Source organism: Sminthopsis crassicaudata, chromosome 2 (assembly GCF_048593235.1).
Source record: "Sminthopsis crassicaudata isolate SCR6 chromosome 2, ASM4859323v1, whole genome shotgun sequence".
NCBI lineage: Eukaryota > Metazoa > Chordata > Mammalia > Dasyuromorphia > Dasyuridae > Sminthopsis > Sminthopsis crassicaudata.
In genome coordinates this window covers 273730447-273749231 of record NC_133618.1, presented here as the reverse complement: position 1 = coordinate 273749231, position 18785 = coordinate 273730447, and the positions used below count along the sequence as shown (strand labels likewise).

At 37.3% G+C, this 18785-nt stretch overlaps 1 protein-coding gene across 1 annotated transcript in view; it reads left to right on the top strand.

Annotated features, from left to right (window-relative positions):
* Positions 1-18785, top strand: part of TGM5 (transglutaminase 5) — a 65062-nt gene that overhangs the window by 20033 nt on the left and 26244 nt on the right. The window contains exons 3-6 of the mRNA XM_074289421.1: positions 4475-4654; positions 4763-5008; positions 10844-10962; positions 18195-18323. Coding sequence (XP_074145522.1) covers positions 4475-4654; positions 4763-5008; positions 10844-10962; positions 18195-18323 — 674 coding nt within the window. The remainder of the gene's footprint in view (positions 1-4474; positions 4655-4762; positions 5009-10843; positions 10963-18194; positions 18324-18785) is intronic.

Below are 18785 nucleotides of genomic sequence, written 5' to 3'. Positions count from 1 at the left end.
TTCATACTGACTATTTATCTATATATATATATATATATGCACATATAAACGTAATGTAAACTTACATTTGTCCATAGTGTTTGTCCTTCTCTAATAGAATGTTAGGTCCTTGAAGGCAGATCCTATTTCATTTTTGTTTTTGTATCCCTACTCTCTAGCAAAGTATTTGACAGGAACACAGTAGTCATTTAATAAATGCTTATGAAATTATTGATCAGGGCAAGGGAGAGAAGACAGGATGGGGCTTAAATGCATATGTTAACTAGCACACCTATCAGTTAATGTCTTGGCTGTGCATGTTCCTGACTTTATTTAAATATTTGGCACTTGTATGTCTAGCATTGTAATGGACACAAAAGATGCTATATGTAATGTCACGTGTAGTTCTCATCCTCAGTAAGACAGTTTAGTTGGAGAGTCAAAACACACATATCCATAATGATCTATTGTACATATTTAACATATGTGTTAAGTGAGAGGAAAGTCTGAATGGTAAATGCATGCACTATAGGGCTGATTGAAAGATCTGAGGATACTTAGCCTAGAGAAAAATAGATTTAATATAGACTTAGGGTATTTGAAGGCAAGAAAGTCATGTGGGATAGGGCTGCAGCTAGGTGGCACAGTGAATAGGGCTATAGCCCAGGAGTCCGAAAGACCCAAGTTCAAATCCATCCTTAGGGACTTGACATTTCTTAGTTGTGTGACAATGGACAAGTCACTTAATTCTAATTGCCTTCAAAATTAATTAATAAATTAAGATTGTTGTTCTGGTTCTGTGTGGGTAATGGCGGGGGAGTTGAAAAACACATTTAAGTTTGATGGGAAGGAAAATATCCTAATACAATTAGTTATTCCAGGCAGCTTGGAGGAATCATGGGCTTTCCCTCACATGGTAGGTTGAGAGTCAATTTGGGGAAGTAGAAAGCACACAAGAAGCAGTACTCTGGGATCAACAAAAACCCAGCTCTGACACTTCATATCTGTTTCAAGTAAGCTATTTTACTTTTCTGAGCCTCATCTGTAAAATGGGAGTAAAATAAGTGTACTACCTCACAGGATTATGGTAAGGATCAAATTGCGTTTGCACAAACAGCACTTTATACCAAGAGTATAAACTTTAAATATATAAATATCAACTATTATCATTTTAAAATAAATGTTTAAACATTTTAAATTAAAATAAATTTTTTTGCTACCTTTTGTCTTTATATCACCTACATTTATCATTTTATCCCTTTTTTCTACTCCAGAATGCTATTCCTTACAATAAAGACAGTTAAAAAGAGGAACAAAAAAAATTCCATACAACTAAGCAATACATGGGAAAAGTCAAATATTTCTATAGTATTTTATATCCATGTTCTCCCATCTCTGCAAAGAAATGGGGAAGGCATCTTCTATCTCTCCTTTAGGTCATTTGTTTATTATAAATTTGCAATGATCTACATTATTTTGAGTTTATTCTGTTGTTGTATCATTGTGTAAATTGTTTTCCTGATTCTGCTTACTTCATTTTATATCAGTTAATATAATAATAATAATAATAGCTAGAAATTATATAACATGTGTTTGTAGGGCACTTCAAAAATATCATTTCATTTTCTCTTCATAATAATCATTGAAGGTAGGTGCTATTTTTTCCATTTTACATATGAAGAAACTGAGATAGTCAGAGATTAAATGACTTTGTTTCTTTGTATTCATCAATCAGATATCATTATTATGACCAGACAGTGGGAATAATAATAAGAAGAACAGCAACAACAACAGCTAGCATTTATTGTGCTAGGTACATTAAAAATATATCATTTAATATATATCATTATTTTATCATAAATTATATCATTTAATCCTCACAATGATGGGAAGCATTTGTCATTGTTGTTGGGTCATTTTAGCTGTGCCCAACTATTTGTGACCTCATCAGGGGTTTTCTTGGCAAAGATAGTGGAATGATTTGCCATTTCCTTCTTCAACACATTTTTCAGATAATGAAACTGAGGTAAATGTTAAGTGACAGCTAGTAAGTGTCTGAGACCAGACTTTTCATTGGGCAAAATAAGTCTTCCTGATTTTGGGCCTGGCAATCTATCCACTGTAACACTTAGCTAGCCCAACTCTGGGAAGTAGGTGCTATTATTATCAAACCCATTTTACAGTCAAAGAAACTTAGACAAACATTTCGAATGACTTACTAGTAAGTATCTGAAGTAACTTCCTAACTTCCTAACTCTGAATCCAATATTCTATCCATTATGCTATGGGGATTATTCAGGAGAAGGTGGAATAGATAGCTTTGGGGTCTCTTTCAATTTTACAAATACATGATAATAAATACATGATAGGGATTTAGAAGATGGTTGGGGTAAGTGTATCTGAGAAGGCTTCCTGGAAGAAGTAAGATCTAAGATGGCCCTTTAAGAATAGGAAATATGGAGAAAATGGACAAGAATATTCAGGAAGGCTTTGGCGGGTGGGGGGGAAGGGGAAGGAAGAGGAACTACAGTTAAGAAGCAGAAATGTGCAAGCCATGGTCATAAGATGGTAAGGAGACAAGATTGGATGCAATGAGAGTGTTCCCATCAAGGAGTAATGTCAGATGAGGTTGGAGAGGTTATCTGCCTCCCATCTGGGACCAGATCATGCAAAATCTTAATTGCCAAACTAAGAAATAGAGACTTTATTCCACAGGCAATGGGAAGCTATTAAAGTTTTTTAAACTACAGAATGACAGAATCAAAGCTGTTTTTGAGGCAGATTAATCAGACATTAAAATGTAGAATAAACTAGAAACAGTGAAGGGACTAGAGATCAGGGGAAACCAGTTGGTACAGGAATTCTTAACTTGTCCATGTAGAGATTTCAGGGGGGTCTATGAATTTGGATGGAAAAAATTATATATTTTTTAAATGTATGGAATAAAAAATATTCCATAGCATAGTATAATAAAAAACATGATTGTATATAAAAATGCAAATCTATTGTGCACAACATGATATCCTTTTAAAATATACAACAAATTCATCATGTAAATTTCTTTTTCTTTTCTTTCTTCCTTCCAATTCTAGAGATGGCTATCATTAGACATAAATATACATATATTATATATATATGTATACATACAAACATGAATATATATATATATATATGTAAGATTATCCTATGCATTCTTTTATTTATCAGTTCTTTTTCCCCAGATGCAGACAACATCTTTCTTTCTAGATTCTATATGGTTAACTGTGGTACTTATAATAGGCAAAATAACTTATTTACTCAAAGTCGTTTAAAAAAAATATTGCTGTTATTGAAAAAAAATTACATTTTAATTTTGGTTTCCTTTTTAGCCCTATGAATTTTATTTTATGTATTTAAAAACAGAATTCTGTGAAATCACCAGACTACCAAAGATTCCCTGATACAAAATAGGCCAAGATTCTATATTAAGGTTGTTTATAAAAAACCCAAGTGAGGTAACAACATCATTGGGAAGGAAAAACCACAAAGATGAACTTCCATTCTAGAAATGACTCTCACCAACAAGAAAGAATCAATGGATGAGCATTATTTATTTTAGAATCTGAATTACAGTTTATTGAGTGAATATTGAATACTAAAGCCTCCATAAGGATACTATGTGTATCTGAAGGAGGTAGTAGTATGAGACTTTCCTCTCAACAAGTCAACCTCTCCCTTCAGCTCCAAGTGATTGTATTGTTACTGGCTACACCAATTTGATATTCCTGTGGTTGCCCCCCCCCTTAAAAAAAAAAAAGCTGGTAGATTTATCCTCCTAAGGAGAAAGTCTCTGCAAATGCCTATTCTTTGTAAACAATAGTGGTTTTCATTTACATGAACTGATGATGCTAAGTGAAAGGGGCAGAACCAGGAGATCATTCTACACAACAAGAAGAAGATTATCTGACTATCAATTCTGATGGACATGGCTCTCTTCAACAATCAGATGATTCAAACCAGTTCCAATTGTTCAGTGATGAAGAGAGCCATCCAAACCCAGAGAGAACTCTGGGAACAAAGTGTGGACCACAACATAGCATTCTCACTCTTTCTGTTGTTGTTTACTTGCATTTTTGTTATGTGAAACTTGTAAATATTCAAAGGTAGACATGAAGTCCTCCTTAAATCTTTTTTGATCCATGTTTGTATAATCTTTTATTTCATTTCATACCTGAGGGGAAAGAAGGGGGAGCCTTAGTTGCTCCTAATTCAATTTCAGTCAGGGTCTATCCTCAAATGATATTCGAGAATCCTGCCACTCTAGCTTATGAATCTCCTAGGGCATGAACCATCTTTCTGGTGGTGGATTCTTCCCTTAACCCTGTCACAGGGACATCTTCAACCAGAAGACAGACTGTAAGCAATTGCAACTTTAGTTTCCTAGTCCAAAAAACTGTGCTCCTCAGAAGAGTCTGACTAGGCTAAGACTGATTCTGTATTCGCTGACTGTTCACAGGGCTGGAGGTGTCTGTCTCTGACTTCCAGTACTTCCAGAACAACGTGCAGCACCACACAGAGGAGATCAGCTTCCAACGACTCATTGTGCGTCGGGGCCAGCCCTTCTCCATCATCCTGTACTTTAAGAGCAGGGGATTCCAGGCCGGCATGGACAAAATCATCTTCATCACGGAGACTGGTGAGTCATCTCCCAGGAAGGGAACTGAAAGGTGGAGGGAAGTGAGGAAAGTAACTAGGAGTGACCAGGTACTCCCTTGGTCTCCTCACAAACCATGTTGGTCCTTAGGTCCAAAGCCTGACCTCTCCATGGGCACCCGAGCCGTATTCTCCATAGAAGAGCCAAGCTTCAAGAGCCCATGGATCGCAGTGATCAAATCCAATGGGGCCAACTTCTTGGAAGTCAGCCTGTGTGCTCCACCCATGGCAGCAGTTGGGCAATACTATCTCAAAGTTCACATCGATTCCTTCCAAGGACCAGTCTCAGCTTATCACCTTGGAGAGTTCATCCTTCTCTTCAATCCTTGGTGTCCAGGTAGCCCTGCTGTCTCCCTTCTGTTGTTCAGTCGTGTCTGAGACTTTGTGATCCCTTTTGGGGTTTTCTTGGTAAAGATACTGGACTTTTCCATTTCCTTCTCCAGCTCATTTTACAAATGAGGAAACTGACACAAATAGGGTTAAATGACTTGCCCAGAGTCTCAGAACTTGAATCTGAATTCAGCTCTTCCTGAGCCCTATTTATCTACCTAACTACTCCCTCCCCTTTCTGCTTATTAGTGATTATGATGGACTCTCCTTCAATCCTTATCTCTCATCCCTAGCCCTTAGTTTCCATTCTCAGGCTCTCAATTCCAGGTATTAAGACTCTAGGGACTGAGAATCTTTAAAAATTATTTCATGGGGATAAAAAAATCTAATCAGCAAAACTTGAAGACTATTAGTATTTATTTAGTGCTTACTATGTGTCACACATGTGCTAAATGCTGGCAATACAAAAAAAGATTTTGTAAATCTTATAAATAAAAGGGTTTTTTAATTATAAAAAAGGATAATTTTAATTTTAATAATCCCTTCTCTTAAGGATTTACATTCTAATGGAGAAGACAACATGCAAATAATTAGGAATATATAAGAAGGAAATCTAGGTAGTTTAGAAGGGAGGGGGTCAGGAAAGACCTCTTGAATTTTGAGCTGTCTTAAAGGAAGATAAGAAAGTGAGATGAGGAATTAGGGCAAATTTGTCTAGGGTTACTTAGCAAGTGCTATGGAGCTATGATTAGAATCCAAGTCTCCTAACTTGTAGGGTTATACCACTGCTACCCCTATGGTATATTCACTGGACCATACTCTTTCTTTAATTTACCCATAGCTGTGGGTTAATAGGTATATTTTAGGGAATTAGGAAAGATCTCTTGGGTTTTGGGTTCAGTCTTAAAGGAAGTCAAGAAAGTTAGCAGTCATAAGTGTGGAATTAGGGCAAATTACTTGCCCGGGGTCACTCAGCAAGGACCTGGCGGGACAATGATAAGAATCTTTATTGCTACTACACCACTGCTGTTCCTATGGTGGCACTGTGCTATACTCACTGGATCATACCCTTTCTTTAGTTTACTGACATTTCTGATTGAGACAGGTGGTTATTAAGGACCTTTATCCTTAACTGAGTCAGAAGTAACTGCCAATGCATACTCAGGGACTTTGACTTCCCTTTCTGGTCCTTACTTCTCAGGTGCTACTCTATATTATGCAACCCCAGACATATCCAAGGTCACTAGACAAGTTTGTCGATGTCCTTTCTAAAATGAGGCACTCAAGACTGAAAACAATGCTCCAGACATGATCTGACTAAGACAGAGTGAACTAGGACTGTCTCCTCCCTTGTTCCCAGACAATATGAATCTATTAATGTAGCCTTGGATTTCATTAGCTTTTGGGGATTCCACATCAAACTGTTAGTTTATATTGAATTTCTGGTCCATTAAATCTCCTAAATTTGTTTTTGATGTTTAGAATAACAAATATCAGACTTTATTTCTTTTTTTGGACACAACATGAGAAATTTCACTGTTATCTGGAATTTCCAGTGAGAAAATCCACTCTCTCAATGCAAGATCAGCACTTGCTCTTGTACCTGACCAAGTTTCAGATTCCCATAGCCTGGATATGTTACAAATAGGACTTGAACCCAAGTCTTTAAGAAGAGCTCTTTAGCCGTTATGCCATCTTACCTCTCTTTGCTTCATCACTTGGCCTCATTATTCAGTCTCAGACACTTAATATTTGTGGGATCTTGAGTAAATCACTCTGCCTGCCTCAGTTTCCTCAGCTATAAAATGGGGATAAATAATAATACCTACTTCACAGAGTTATTATAAAGATCAGATCAGATAATATTGTAAAGTACCTCACATGTGCCTGGCACATAGTAGGCACTTAATAAATAAATGCTTGTTCCCTTCCCTATTAAATTTAATCTTCTTAGAAAAGGCTTAATGTTCCAGCCTGTCAAGCTCTTTTTACATGTTGACTCAATCTTTCACCTGATTAGTTATCCCTCCCAGCTTTGAGTCATAGAATTGTAGAATCCTGAAATGGGAAGGGACTTCAAGTCTAATCTGTTTTTAATAGTATGGTTATTTATTTATCTGGGCCATCTATAGATGAGAACATCTATCTGGTTCTTGTTCTTAGTGAATATATTTGTCAATAATGTACACAAATCACAGTCCTTGAACTGTCTAAAAACAAAGTTAGATTAAAGCAGAGTCAAACTGATCCAACTCTTTCAAAAATCACAAATCTTTATGTCATTAACAAATGATCACCCAACTTTCTCTTGAAGATTGCTAATGATAAAGAATTCTTTATCTCCTGAGTCAATTCCTACAGGTTTTTCTTCTCATGTAACATAAGGTGAGACTTAGGTTCATGAAACTAGAGTTAAAAGGACCCTCAGAAGCTTATTTTATAGATGGGGAAACTGAGGTTTTATTTTACAGATGGGGAAACTGAAGCCCAGAAGGTTTAATGACTTACCCACAACCACACAGGTAATGAGTATAAGAAGTAGTATTTTAGCCAAGGTATTTTGATTCCAGAGTTAGTACTCTTTCCTTTGTATATCACTTCCCCACCCACATTAGGTAATAGAATAAACTGTTCTTTCCAAAGTATGAGCGCCATTGCAGGCATTTTTCCAGTTTACCAGCATACCTGGCAAGTCAAAATTGAGAAGTCTACTTATTGTACAATAAGGAAACTTAGCTGGGCTCAAAACTACAGACTGTGTTATCTCTCTCTCTCTCTCTCTCTCTTTTTTTTTTTTTTTTTAAGAATAATAATAGCGTTTTACTTTTCAAAATGCATGCAAAGGTAGTTTTCAACCTTTCACCCTTACAAAACCTTGTGTTCCAAATTTTTCTCCTTCCCTTCTCACTTATCCCTTCCTCTAGACAGCAAGTAATCTAATATCAGTTAAACTTGTGCAATCCTTCTAAACATATTTCCACATTTATCATGTGGTGCAGAAAAATCAGATCAAAAAGAGGAAAAATGAGAAAGAAAAAACCAACCAAACAAACAACAACAAAAGGTGAAAATAGTAGACTTTGATCCATATTCAGACTTCATAGTTCTCTCTCTCTCTGGATGCGGATGGCTCTTTCCATCACAAGTCTATTGGAATTTCCTTGAATCACCTCATTGTTGAAAAGAGCCAAGTTCATCACAGTTGAGCATCACATTATCTTGTTGCTGTGCACAATGTTCTCTTAGTTCTATTAAATGATCTCTTGAAATAAAATGCCAAATATGAAAAAGAAAGGAAAAAAAGAGACATATAGTAGTAGTGCAGAAAACAGAGAGAGCTTAAGTACGTAAAATCTGATGTTTGAAAGAATGCATCATGTAGTTGAGAAATAACTAGATTATAAATTCCTTGATTATGAGGGCCACACCTTTGACGGCTTTTGAAACCCTACTATACCTATTGTAATGCTGTGCATAGCAGGTATCCAAGTGATTGCCAGAATGGATGAATATTCATTTTTGTTTTAATGTGAAAATCTTTTATGTTATCCAGAAATTTTTTTGCTAGATAATATAATTCAAGGATGGTGCACCATCTGGTACGTTACTGTTAGATACGTTTTTTTAGAGAGCAAGAACCTGATGTTTTCATCTGCAAACAGCACAGATAGCTACAATGTCAAATATAGATTGGCTGTTAAAATAAAATTTAAAAAAACCTTCAAATTCATTCCTTTAAGAGTTACTCTGACAGAATATAATAATTGAAATTTTATCAGATGTTTAGGCTGAAATTTGTCAATTCTAAAATGAGAGCATATCTAGAAATATCCTTTAAATCTAAACCAATAACTCTTAGTTGCCAATTTATCCTCAATGTTTTAAATAAGACCTCTCCTGATCTCATCTAGCTCACCATGTTGTTGTAAGAAGCAAGTAATATATGTAAAGTACTATATAATTTTTGTATATTCTCTTCTCTTCTTCCTCCTCCTCCTCTGTGTGTCACTCTCTGTTATTCTTTCTCTGACTTAGTTTGTTGGTATGTCTCTCTATACCTATGTCTTTCTATCTCCTTCCACAGATGTCTCCTTTTCTCTTACTCTTGCTTAGGGAAATTGTTAGATGGTAATGTCTTCAGAATTGTTTGAGATCTTCATTTTTCCACACACACATTTATTAATAAATTAATAAATAAGGCACCTCCAAAATGAGATAATATTGTTATTCTAGACCAAATATAAGAGTAGTCATCATCTGCCCACCCAACAAATGCACACTGAGTACATAAATAGGAACTGGGAGTCGGTGGAGATTGTAAACAGTATGGAGATGGGAAAGTCTGTGACCCTTTCTCATGGCAAGGGTCATTGGTAGCATCCCCCCCCACTGCCCATTTCCGTGTTCTGGCCCATTTCAGTTCTTAAAGTAACCCTAGAATAGAGGGCAAAGAGTATTGGGGAAGGGATAGAGAAAACAGTTGAAAATCAAGAGTGGTAACAATAGTTGGTGCCATCTCCATCGTCTGTTGATGTCTCTTGGTCAGAAAGTAGTATGGTGGGAAAAGGGTCATTAAAAATAGGCACTGCAACTGTACTTCTTGACTTTGAGGAGGTCTGTCTAGACACAGAACAGGTTCCAGGCATTCTGTTCTTTCTAACTCAATATCTAAATCCCTCACCTCTCTCTCCATTAAACAGTCAATAGGGCCATTCCACCTTCTAATCAGAAGTCTTTCTTGGTTTCTCCCTTATTTCCCACTCTCCTTCCCCTTCCCACTTGAACTTCATTTGAGATTATTTCTTACCTGCTGTGTATCTATTTCACACACACACACACACATATTTACATATATAGTGGTTTTAATGTTATCTATCTATCATATCTATCTATCTATCTATCTATAGTGGTTTGAATGTTATCTGTCTTCCCTAATTAGAATGTAAGCTCCTTGAAGGGAGGAACCTTGTTTTTGCCTTTCTTATATCCCCAAAGCTTAGCACATTTTATTATTTAATCATGTTTGACAGTTTGTGAACCCACATGAGATTTTCTTGACAAAGATACTAGAATGGCTAACCATTCCATTCTCCAGTGAATTAAGGTTAAGTGACTTGCCAAGGGTCAGACAGAGCCTGAGGCCCGATTTGGACTCAGGTGTTCCTGACTTCAGACCCAGGGCCCTAGCCATTGAGCCATCTAGCTGTCAGTGCTTGATAACCACTTGTTGAATGACTCTAAAGGAGACTATAGATAGTATCTGGGAAATTGGCCCAAAGAACAATACTCCAAACAGTGATTCCTAACTTAAGGTTGAAGCAATCCCTGCTTCAGCTTGTAAATGTTGATGGCAGAAACTCTACAGGGTCCCCAAAGTCTAATGTCTGCAGGAATACAAACAGTCAAGAAGCTATCACGTGGAAAGGCAGCCATCTGTATATCTCCATGGAAAAGGTATTATTGGACCAGTGGGTTTGGAGGATCTGGAGAAGCAGACAGGGACAGTGTTGAGATATGAGAATGGCATGGAAATGGCAGCTTGGGGCATCAGAAATAACACTGGCCTTAGAAATCAGGAGCCCTGGGTTTGAGTCCCATCTCTGATGCTGGATAACTGATCACTGATTGTGATCTTGAATAAGTCTCCAGTCTTTCATCATCTGAAAAAAAGGAGGATGCTACTTATACCGTCCACTTTACAGGGTTGTTGTGAGAAAAGAATTTTGAAAAACCTGTTATAAATGTGAATTATTATTATTAATCTCTCTGTCATATCTCCTGCTCTAATTTCTTTTTATTTATTTCTGAAATTTGTTTATTTTTTCTGTTCTAATTTCTAAAGCTGATGAAGTCTATCTGGAAAGTGAGCCTCAGAGACAGGAATATGTCATGAATGATCATGGCTTCATCTATCAGGGTAACAAGAACTGGATCCGTCCGTGTCCATGGAACTATGGACAGGTAAGTCCCGTTCTGGGCTAAGCATATAAGACCCTGTCATATGTTCCTGTGATCAATGATTCCTTTTCTAGATTTTCTACCTATAGCTGCTATTGTCCAGTTGTCGCTTACTCAATTCTACCTATTCCACCTGGAACTTTCAGTCATTTCTTCCAAGTTGATATTAATCTGGGTTGAAGAGGAGGTGGAACATGAATGATTGCCCAAGCAAGGCTTAAGTCTTGTGAAAGGGGTTCGGATATAATTTGTAAGTATTCCTCCCACCTCAGCTCAGCCCATGAACACTGGACATTTGTATGAAGAAAATGGTATCAGAAGTCTGTGAGAGTGTTCTGTGGAGTGAATGCATTGACCTAGAAGAGAACTTTGTGCTTTACTTGATACCCCCAAGATATTAGTATAGCGGAAAGAGAGTCGGATTTGTATACAGAGGACCTGAGTTCAAATTCTGACTGCCACTTTGTTACCTGGGTAATCACAGATAAGTTCCTTATAATCTCTGGGCCTATGTTCCTCAATTGCAAAATGAGGGACAAGATTAGGTGTTCTACCCAGTTCTTTTCTTCTGTCACTTATTCAATCAATCAATGGGTAATTATTAATGGCTACCATGTTGAACTCAGGTCTTCAGCAGCTAGATGCGTGATAGTATACAGAATACTAGATTTGAAATCAGGAAGACTCATCCTCATGAGTTCAAATCTGACCTCAGACACTTACTAGCTGTGTGACCCTGAGCAAGTCACTTTACCCTGTTTCTCTCAGTTTCCTCATCTGTAAAATGAACTGAAAAAGAAAATGCAAACCACTCTAGTATCTTTGCCAAAAAAAAAAAAACAACCCAATATCAGTCAGGAGAAGTCAGACATGACTGAAATGACTTAGAGCAACAACAAGAACACCATATATCAAGCACTGTGCTAGGTGCTAGAGATGCAAGTAAGAGGAATGAAACAACCCTTCCTTTTGAAGAATTTGTATTCTAATGGGGGAGATAACAAATATACATTAAAATGTACAGCACAAACAAAGTGAATAAATACAGATACATAAAATAATAAAATAGAAGTGAGGAAGGACATTAGCACTTGGAAGGATCATGGTGACTTTCTTCATAAAATACTGTTTAAGCTTCATTTTAAAGGAAAAGAGGGATGTTCTGAGGTGAAGTTAGGATGCTTTCCAGCTATATAAGCTGCCAGCCAGAAGCAGACAGGCAGATGGAGATTGAAGAACAGTTTGGATGGATCACTGAATCTGGGAGGGAAACAAGGGTACAGCAAGGCCAGAAAGATAGACTGGGGCCATTTCTAGTTTTAAAGCTATGATGTTTTAGTCATGTGCACGTTATTTTGAAGTTACATGTGCTCCTGAATCACATTTCTTGCTGTAGTCCATTGGATGTGACACCTTTTGTCTTGGCTTCTTAAAAGATTTTTGTCAGTTGCCTCATTTTCCACGGACACCTCTTGTCTTTCTTAACACACATGAGGTAGCTCAGTGCCATTGTGGGGATCACTGCTCCAGTAGCTCTTCCCCTTGCATTTAAAGCGCATGTTTGAGAAGCCATTACAGTGTCAAAGTGAATAGAGTGTTGGGTTTGGAGTCAGGAAGATCTGAATTAAAATCTAGCCTTAAATACTTACTAGATGTGTGACCTTGAGCATGACACTTAAAATTCTATTTACCTCAATTTCCTCAACTGTAAAATGGGAATAATGATAGCACCCATCTCCCAGGGTTATTGTGAAGATCAAGTAAAATATTTGTAAAGCACTTAGCACAATGCTTGAAACATAGTAGGAATCCTATGAAAGCTAGGTATGATTATTATCAATATCTTGTCCCTTCCCTCTCTGCTCCCCAAAATCCACATTTTAAAAGTTTTTCCCAAACTGAATCTTGAAATCTTGTCTGGGACTTCTGCAAGAGATCAGAACAAGACCAAGTCATTACTCCTACATACTAATTCTCTAGACTGATTCCCAACGTTGGGCAATCGTGAACAGTTTTAAGCTAAGCTGAGAGTATAGAGAGGGTCCTTCTTCATTCCAGTTTTATCTTGACCTGGATCCCTCCAGGGTTTCTCTAATAGAATTCTAGAGCCTTTCTCCTTCATGACTTTCAAGTCCAGGTTGGTTCAGCTATGAGACAGAATGCTATCATAGTCCTTCCTCAACACTAAATCAATTCTCTGAAAGTCCAAAGCTCCTCAGGAAAATAGCTCTGTTAGTCAAGGGACAGCAAGAAACCTCTAGAAGCAACTGACCCACTATTTGCTAGCCTAGTGTTTTAACTTGTATGTTTAACACTGTGGTGAAAAGGGAGTCAGGTATCATTTTTTCCCCTAAGTCCCAAGTCTTTTCCATTTTCCTCTTCTCTTCTTGGGAAATCCAGAGCAACTTCTCTCATTTTCACTGCTGGGAACTGAGTGTGAAGGTCATTTGCTCTTGGTAGCATTTCCCCTCTTTAATATAATAATGTCTCCATTCCTGACATTAGATTGTTGTAATCAAAATGTTTTTACCATTTGTCCTAAATCCATGTTGGAGCAGCAAGGGGCCTTTCTAATCATCCCTAAAGAGAAAGGAATGAAATTTTTCAATCAGGGTTTTTCAGAGTATGTTGGTAAATGTTCAACAATTGGCTCTCCAGGAAAAAAAAAAATACACACATGAATGACACTTGTTTAAGCTTACTCTGCATTATTAACATTTTCTCCATCACATTCTTAAGTTAAAACAATTGTCCAAACATGAAATCAAGCATTAATTTGATGTGTTTGCTAATTTCCGGTGTATAAATGATCACTTAGAAAATTTGGCTTGAGTAAGCCAGTTTGAGCTGTCTCCAGAAAATCCCTGAGGTAATACAGGAAGTCTATTGCATGTCTAGATGGAAAATACTCATAATGTTCATTTGTCAAGCAGAATAATTTCCAGTCATTCCTGTGTGTGTTTGTGTGTATGTTTTGTTTGTTTTGCTGATGACTTTGAAAAGTTTAGCACAGTGGAAAGAACACAGGTTTTATTTTTTTCTTTTTATTTCTTTTATTAATTTTATAATTATACATTTTTGACAGTATATATGCATGAGTAATTTTTTTATAACATTATCCCTTGTATTCATTTTTCCAGATTTTCCCCTCCCTCCCTCTACTCCCTCCCCTAGATGACAGGAAATCCCACACATATTAAATGTGTTATAGTATAACCTAGGTACAATATATGTGTGTAAATCCAATTTTCTTGTTGCACATTAAGCATTGGATTCCGAAGGTATAAGTAACCTGGGTAGATAGACAGTAGTGCTAACAATTTACATTCACTTCCCAGTGTTCCTTCTCTGGGTGTAGTTATTTCTGTCCATCATTGATCAGCTGGAAGTGAGTTGGATCTTCTTTATGTTGAAGATATCCACTTCCATCAGAACACATCCTCATACAGCATTGAAGTGTACAGCGATCTTCTGGTTCTATTTATTTCACTCAGCATCAGTTGATGTAAGTCTCTCCAAGCCTCTCTGTATTCCTCCTGCTGGTCATTTCTTCCAGAGCAATAATATTCCATAACCTTCATATACCATAATTTACCCAACCATTCTCCAACTGATGGGCATCCATTCATTTTCCAGTTTCTAGCCACGACAAAAAGAGCTGCCACAAACATTTTGGCACATACAGGTCCCTTTCCCTTCTTTAGTGTTTCCTTGGGATATAATCCCAATAACAGCAATGCTGGGTCAAAGGGTATGCACATTTTGATAACTTTTTGGGCATAATTCCAGATTGCTCTCCAAAATGGCTGGATTCTTTCACAACTCCACCAACAATGTATCAGTGTCCCAGTTTTCCCACATCCCCTCCAACATTCATCATTATTTGTTCCTGTCGTCTTAGCCAATCTGACAGGTGAAGAACACAGGTTTTAGAGTCAAAAGGCTCAATTTTGTCTCCCAATTCTGCTAATTATTATCCTGCTGTGGCTGTGAGTAAGTCACTTTCTAACTTTGCTGAATCTCAATTTCCATATTTATAAAATTATGGGGTTGGACTAAATGACTTTGAATATCCTGTTTAGTTCTGGATCTAATGATTCCACAATCATGTGAGTGATAGGCACTGAGGTCCTTTCAAGTTCTCAAACTATGACCGAAAGTAATGGCTGATGCTGAGCTGTTAGCGGGTAGCAGAAAGAGTGAAATTTTCAATTCAATTAAAACTATTTATCAAATACTTATTATAAGCAAGACACTGGGGGATCCTGTCATAATAAGAAATCAAATTTAGAGAGTGATTTTTAAAAGGCATACAAAACACTTTTCTCATTCAGTCCCATAAAGTTGGTAATACAAGTATAATCACCATTTTACAGTTAAGAAAACCAAATCACCCATGGTCACACAGCAAGTAAAATGTCACAGTCAAGATGATTAAACAGCTCTTGTAGCTCTTCTCAGTGCTCTTTCCTATTATACCTTTCATTCTGAAAAAGAACACAATGTCTCCCCTCAGAGAATGTGCGATCAAGGAATTGATCAACACTTATCATATGCCGATGATACAGGTAACCAAGTGCTATCGGGTGCTAGGGATACAAAGAGAGACATCAATACACAGTCTCTGATCACCAGGAACTTAAATTCTATGGGGGAAGACAACATGTACATATATAACTATATCTATCTATACACACACACACACACACACACACACACACACTCACACATATACACACACATACATATACATATACATATAAAGCACTACCACCTAAGGAGGATCAGGAAAAACTTTATATAGAAGGCAATGCTTGTATTTAGTCTTAGAAGTGAGTGGAAATTCTCAGAGGTAAAGGTAAGTCTGAGAGATTTATTGAGAGAGGGATGGATTCTAGCTGGAACAGAGTGGGAATGGTGGTGGTATTATAACCAGGAAGAAAAAGATACTACTAGATAGAAGAATCAGACATTACTGAAGAACCACACGAAATGTGAGAGGGGTCCACTTCAGGCAAAGGGAAAGCCAGGCTAAGCTGAAAGAACAATTGAATTTGTTTGGAATGTAGAATGTACAAAAGGGAATGGGCTAGAAAAGACTTGGAGTCAGATTATAAAAGACCTTGAGTACTAAACTAATGAATTAGTTATAGAAGGAAATGTTGACTGATACAGAGATAACCCTGGATGCAATCTTGATAATATGAGCAAATAAATGTGGGGTTTTTAAATTATCCAATCTGAACTGAGTGTGGTTCACAGCATAGTATTTTCACTCTTTTTGTTGTTGTTTGCTTGCGTTTTATTTTGCTTCTCTTTGTTTTTTCTTGTGTGGTATGATAATTGTATAAATATTATACATATATATTGGACAACATATATTTCTTTTTTTTTTTTCTTAACATATATTTCTACCACGTTTAACATATATTGGGCTACTTGCCATCTAGGGGAAGATGTGAGGGAAGGGGGGGAAATTGGAACACAGAGTTTTGTAAGGGCTAATGTTGAAGAATTGTCCACACATATGTTTTGAAAAATCAAAAGCTTTTTAAAAAATGAATAAAATTATCCAATTTGCAAGAAAAATCACTAAGGCAGAGCTCTGAGTCAATGGCACTTTATTAAAGGGTCCCTCTAGTGAAGTAATGATCTAAAATATCCCCATATTTTTATAAGGTTGATACCAGGTTTAATACCTGAACACTCTAGAGGAGCTACACAAAATACAGAATCCCTTGGTTTATAGAACTTGTTTCAAAGGCCAAAAATGATACATCAGCCAACAAGAAGGTTTGCCAACTCTAGGGTCTCAGTTAGGGCAAACCATAGGACATCTATGAGGGAGTTGTGATAAGTGGTTTCAGGACGGTCATCTGCTCATGGTGGACAAGAGAGAAAAGTCCAGAGGTACAAAAATAATTGGGGGACTTTCTATGTAATTGAGTCGTCTCCACCATATTGGGTTTGGTCACCTTAACAAGGAAAAACAAGGGTGGAGGGCCTCTAGTTAGCTTCCTTTGATGAAATAAGTGAACTTACAACCTTCAGTTCACAGCTCTGGGGCCCAATACATAAGACTTACAATCACTATCTTTCTGGAATAATGTCAAAATGATTAATGCTGATTAGAATAGAGTTGGGATTCAAAGGAATCATTTCTCGCATCAATCCCTTCCTAAGCCAAGCTTGCAGGCCTCTGTTCTGTGGTTCTGTGGTTCTGTGGTATAGATCCTTCTCTCAGCCCCACAACCCATGACTGCTCCTGCTAAGCCTCTGACACCTCCCGGACCCCTCAGGACAAGGAGATGGAGAAGTGAATGAATAGATGGGAAGTGGATGCCAAGCCTCAAAATTATTTTTTCCATAATTAAGTGAGCTGCAAAGAATGAGCTGTAAATCAAAAACAAGTCATTTGAGGTCCTTCATAATCTGATGCAGACCTTATCTCAGTCTGCTCCCGGTCACAGACTCTGCCCTCCAGCCAATCCAAGCTGATCTACTTACCCTCCAAAAACAAGTCCCTCCCTTGCCTCATTTCCATGCCTTTGATTATGCCTTATCTAGAATACTCTCCTCATTCTCTACTCCTCCTCTTTCTACTTATTGAAATCCTTCCCACTCTTCAATAACTGTTGCAGATGTTAGCCCTCATCTTCCTCCCATCCGGGTCCCAAGCCAAAAATAATCGCTCTCTCCAGGTTTCCCATAATATTTTGTTTACATGTTTCTCCTAAGCACTTATTCAAATGTATTAAATAGTTGTTGACATATCTGTTCTATCTCTTCCACTAGTCTGTAAACTACTTGAATGGCAGAAATGTTACCAGAATCATTTTAGTGCTGCCCAGTGCAATGTTTTGCACATAATAGGGGTTTAATAAATGTTTTTTCATTGGATTGTCCCAACACATTATCCATCTTTACAGAAACAAAAATGACAAGTATCATTCAAAGCCTCAGGAAATTATATAAAGGGAAGGGAAGGGAAAGAGAAAGAAAAGGAAGGGAAAGGGGAAGGAAAGGAAGGAAAAGGAAGGGAAAGGGAAGGGAATATAGACTAATATAAATACGAAATATATACAATAAAAAAGTAATTGGGGGAAGAAGGTACGAACAAATAGAGGTTGATGGAAGGGAGGATTATCTAGGGATATATTCATATATGAACCTATGTGACAGACACATCTTTCCCATGGCTTCCCAAATTAATCTCTAAATCCCTCCTATTGCAGTTTGAGGAAGATATCGTAGATATTTGCCTGAAGCTATTAGACAAGAGCTTGAATTTTCAAGTTGATCCAGCCATGGACTGTGCGCTGCGGGGGAGCTCCGTATACATCAGCAGAGTCGTCAGTGCCATGGTGAGAGAAGCACCAAGTGCTGACCATGTTCTATTTTAGAAATCTCTGGGGTAGGAGGCCAAAGGAAGACTCGGTGCTTCTAGAAGGAGCTCTTTAGCTGAGATTCAAGAGGGAGCATAGACAATAAATAGGTTTTTTCAATTTAAGAATTCCAACTATAGAACCTTGGAAATAGACCCTCATTCCCATTGGTTCTGATTTTTATCTCTTGGGAAAGTTTAAGTTCAGACAGTTAGGATATTATCTTGTGGTTTCTAAGTTTCATTTGCACTGAAGTATTAAAACAAACAAAAAAACAGAGTCAAATGTCAAATCTGCTAAGAGATTGGTGGGGGAGAGGAGGAAGAAATAAGAACAATTAATTAATCAACAAAAGGACACTTAACATAATAAGGAAATACTCCAGAAAAGACAAAGTCAAAACTTTTAGATTTCCGGCCTGGTTATAAGCCAGATCTCCTT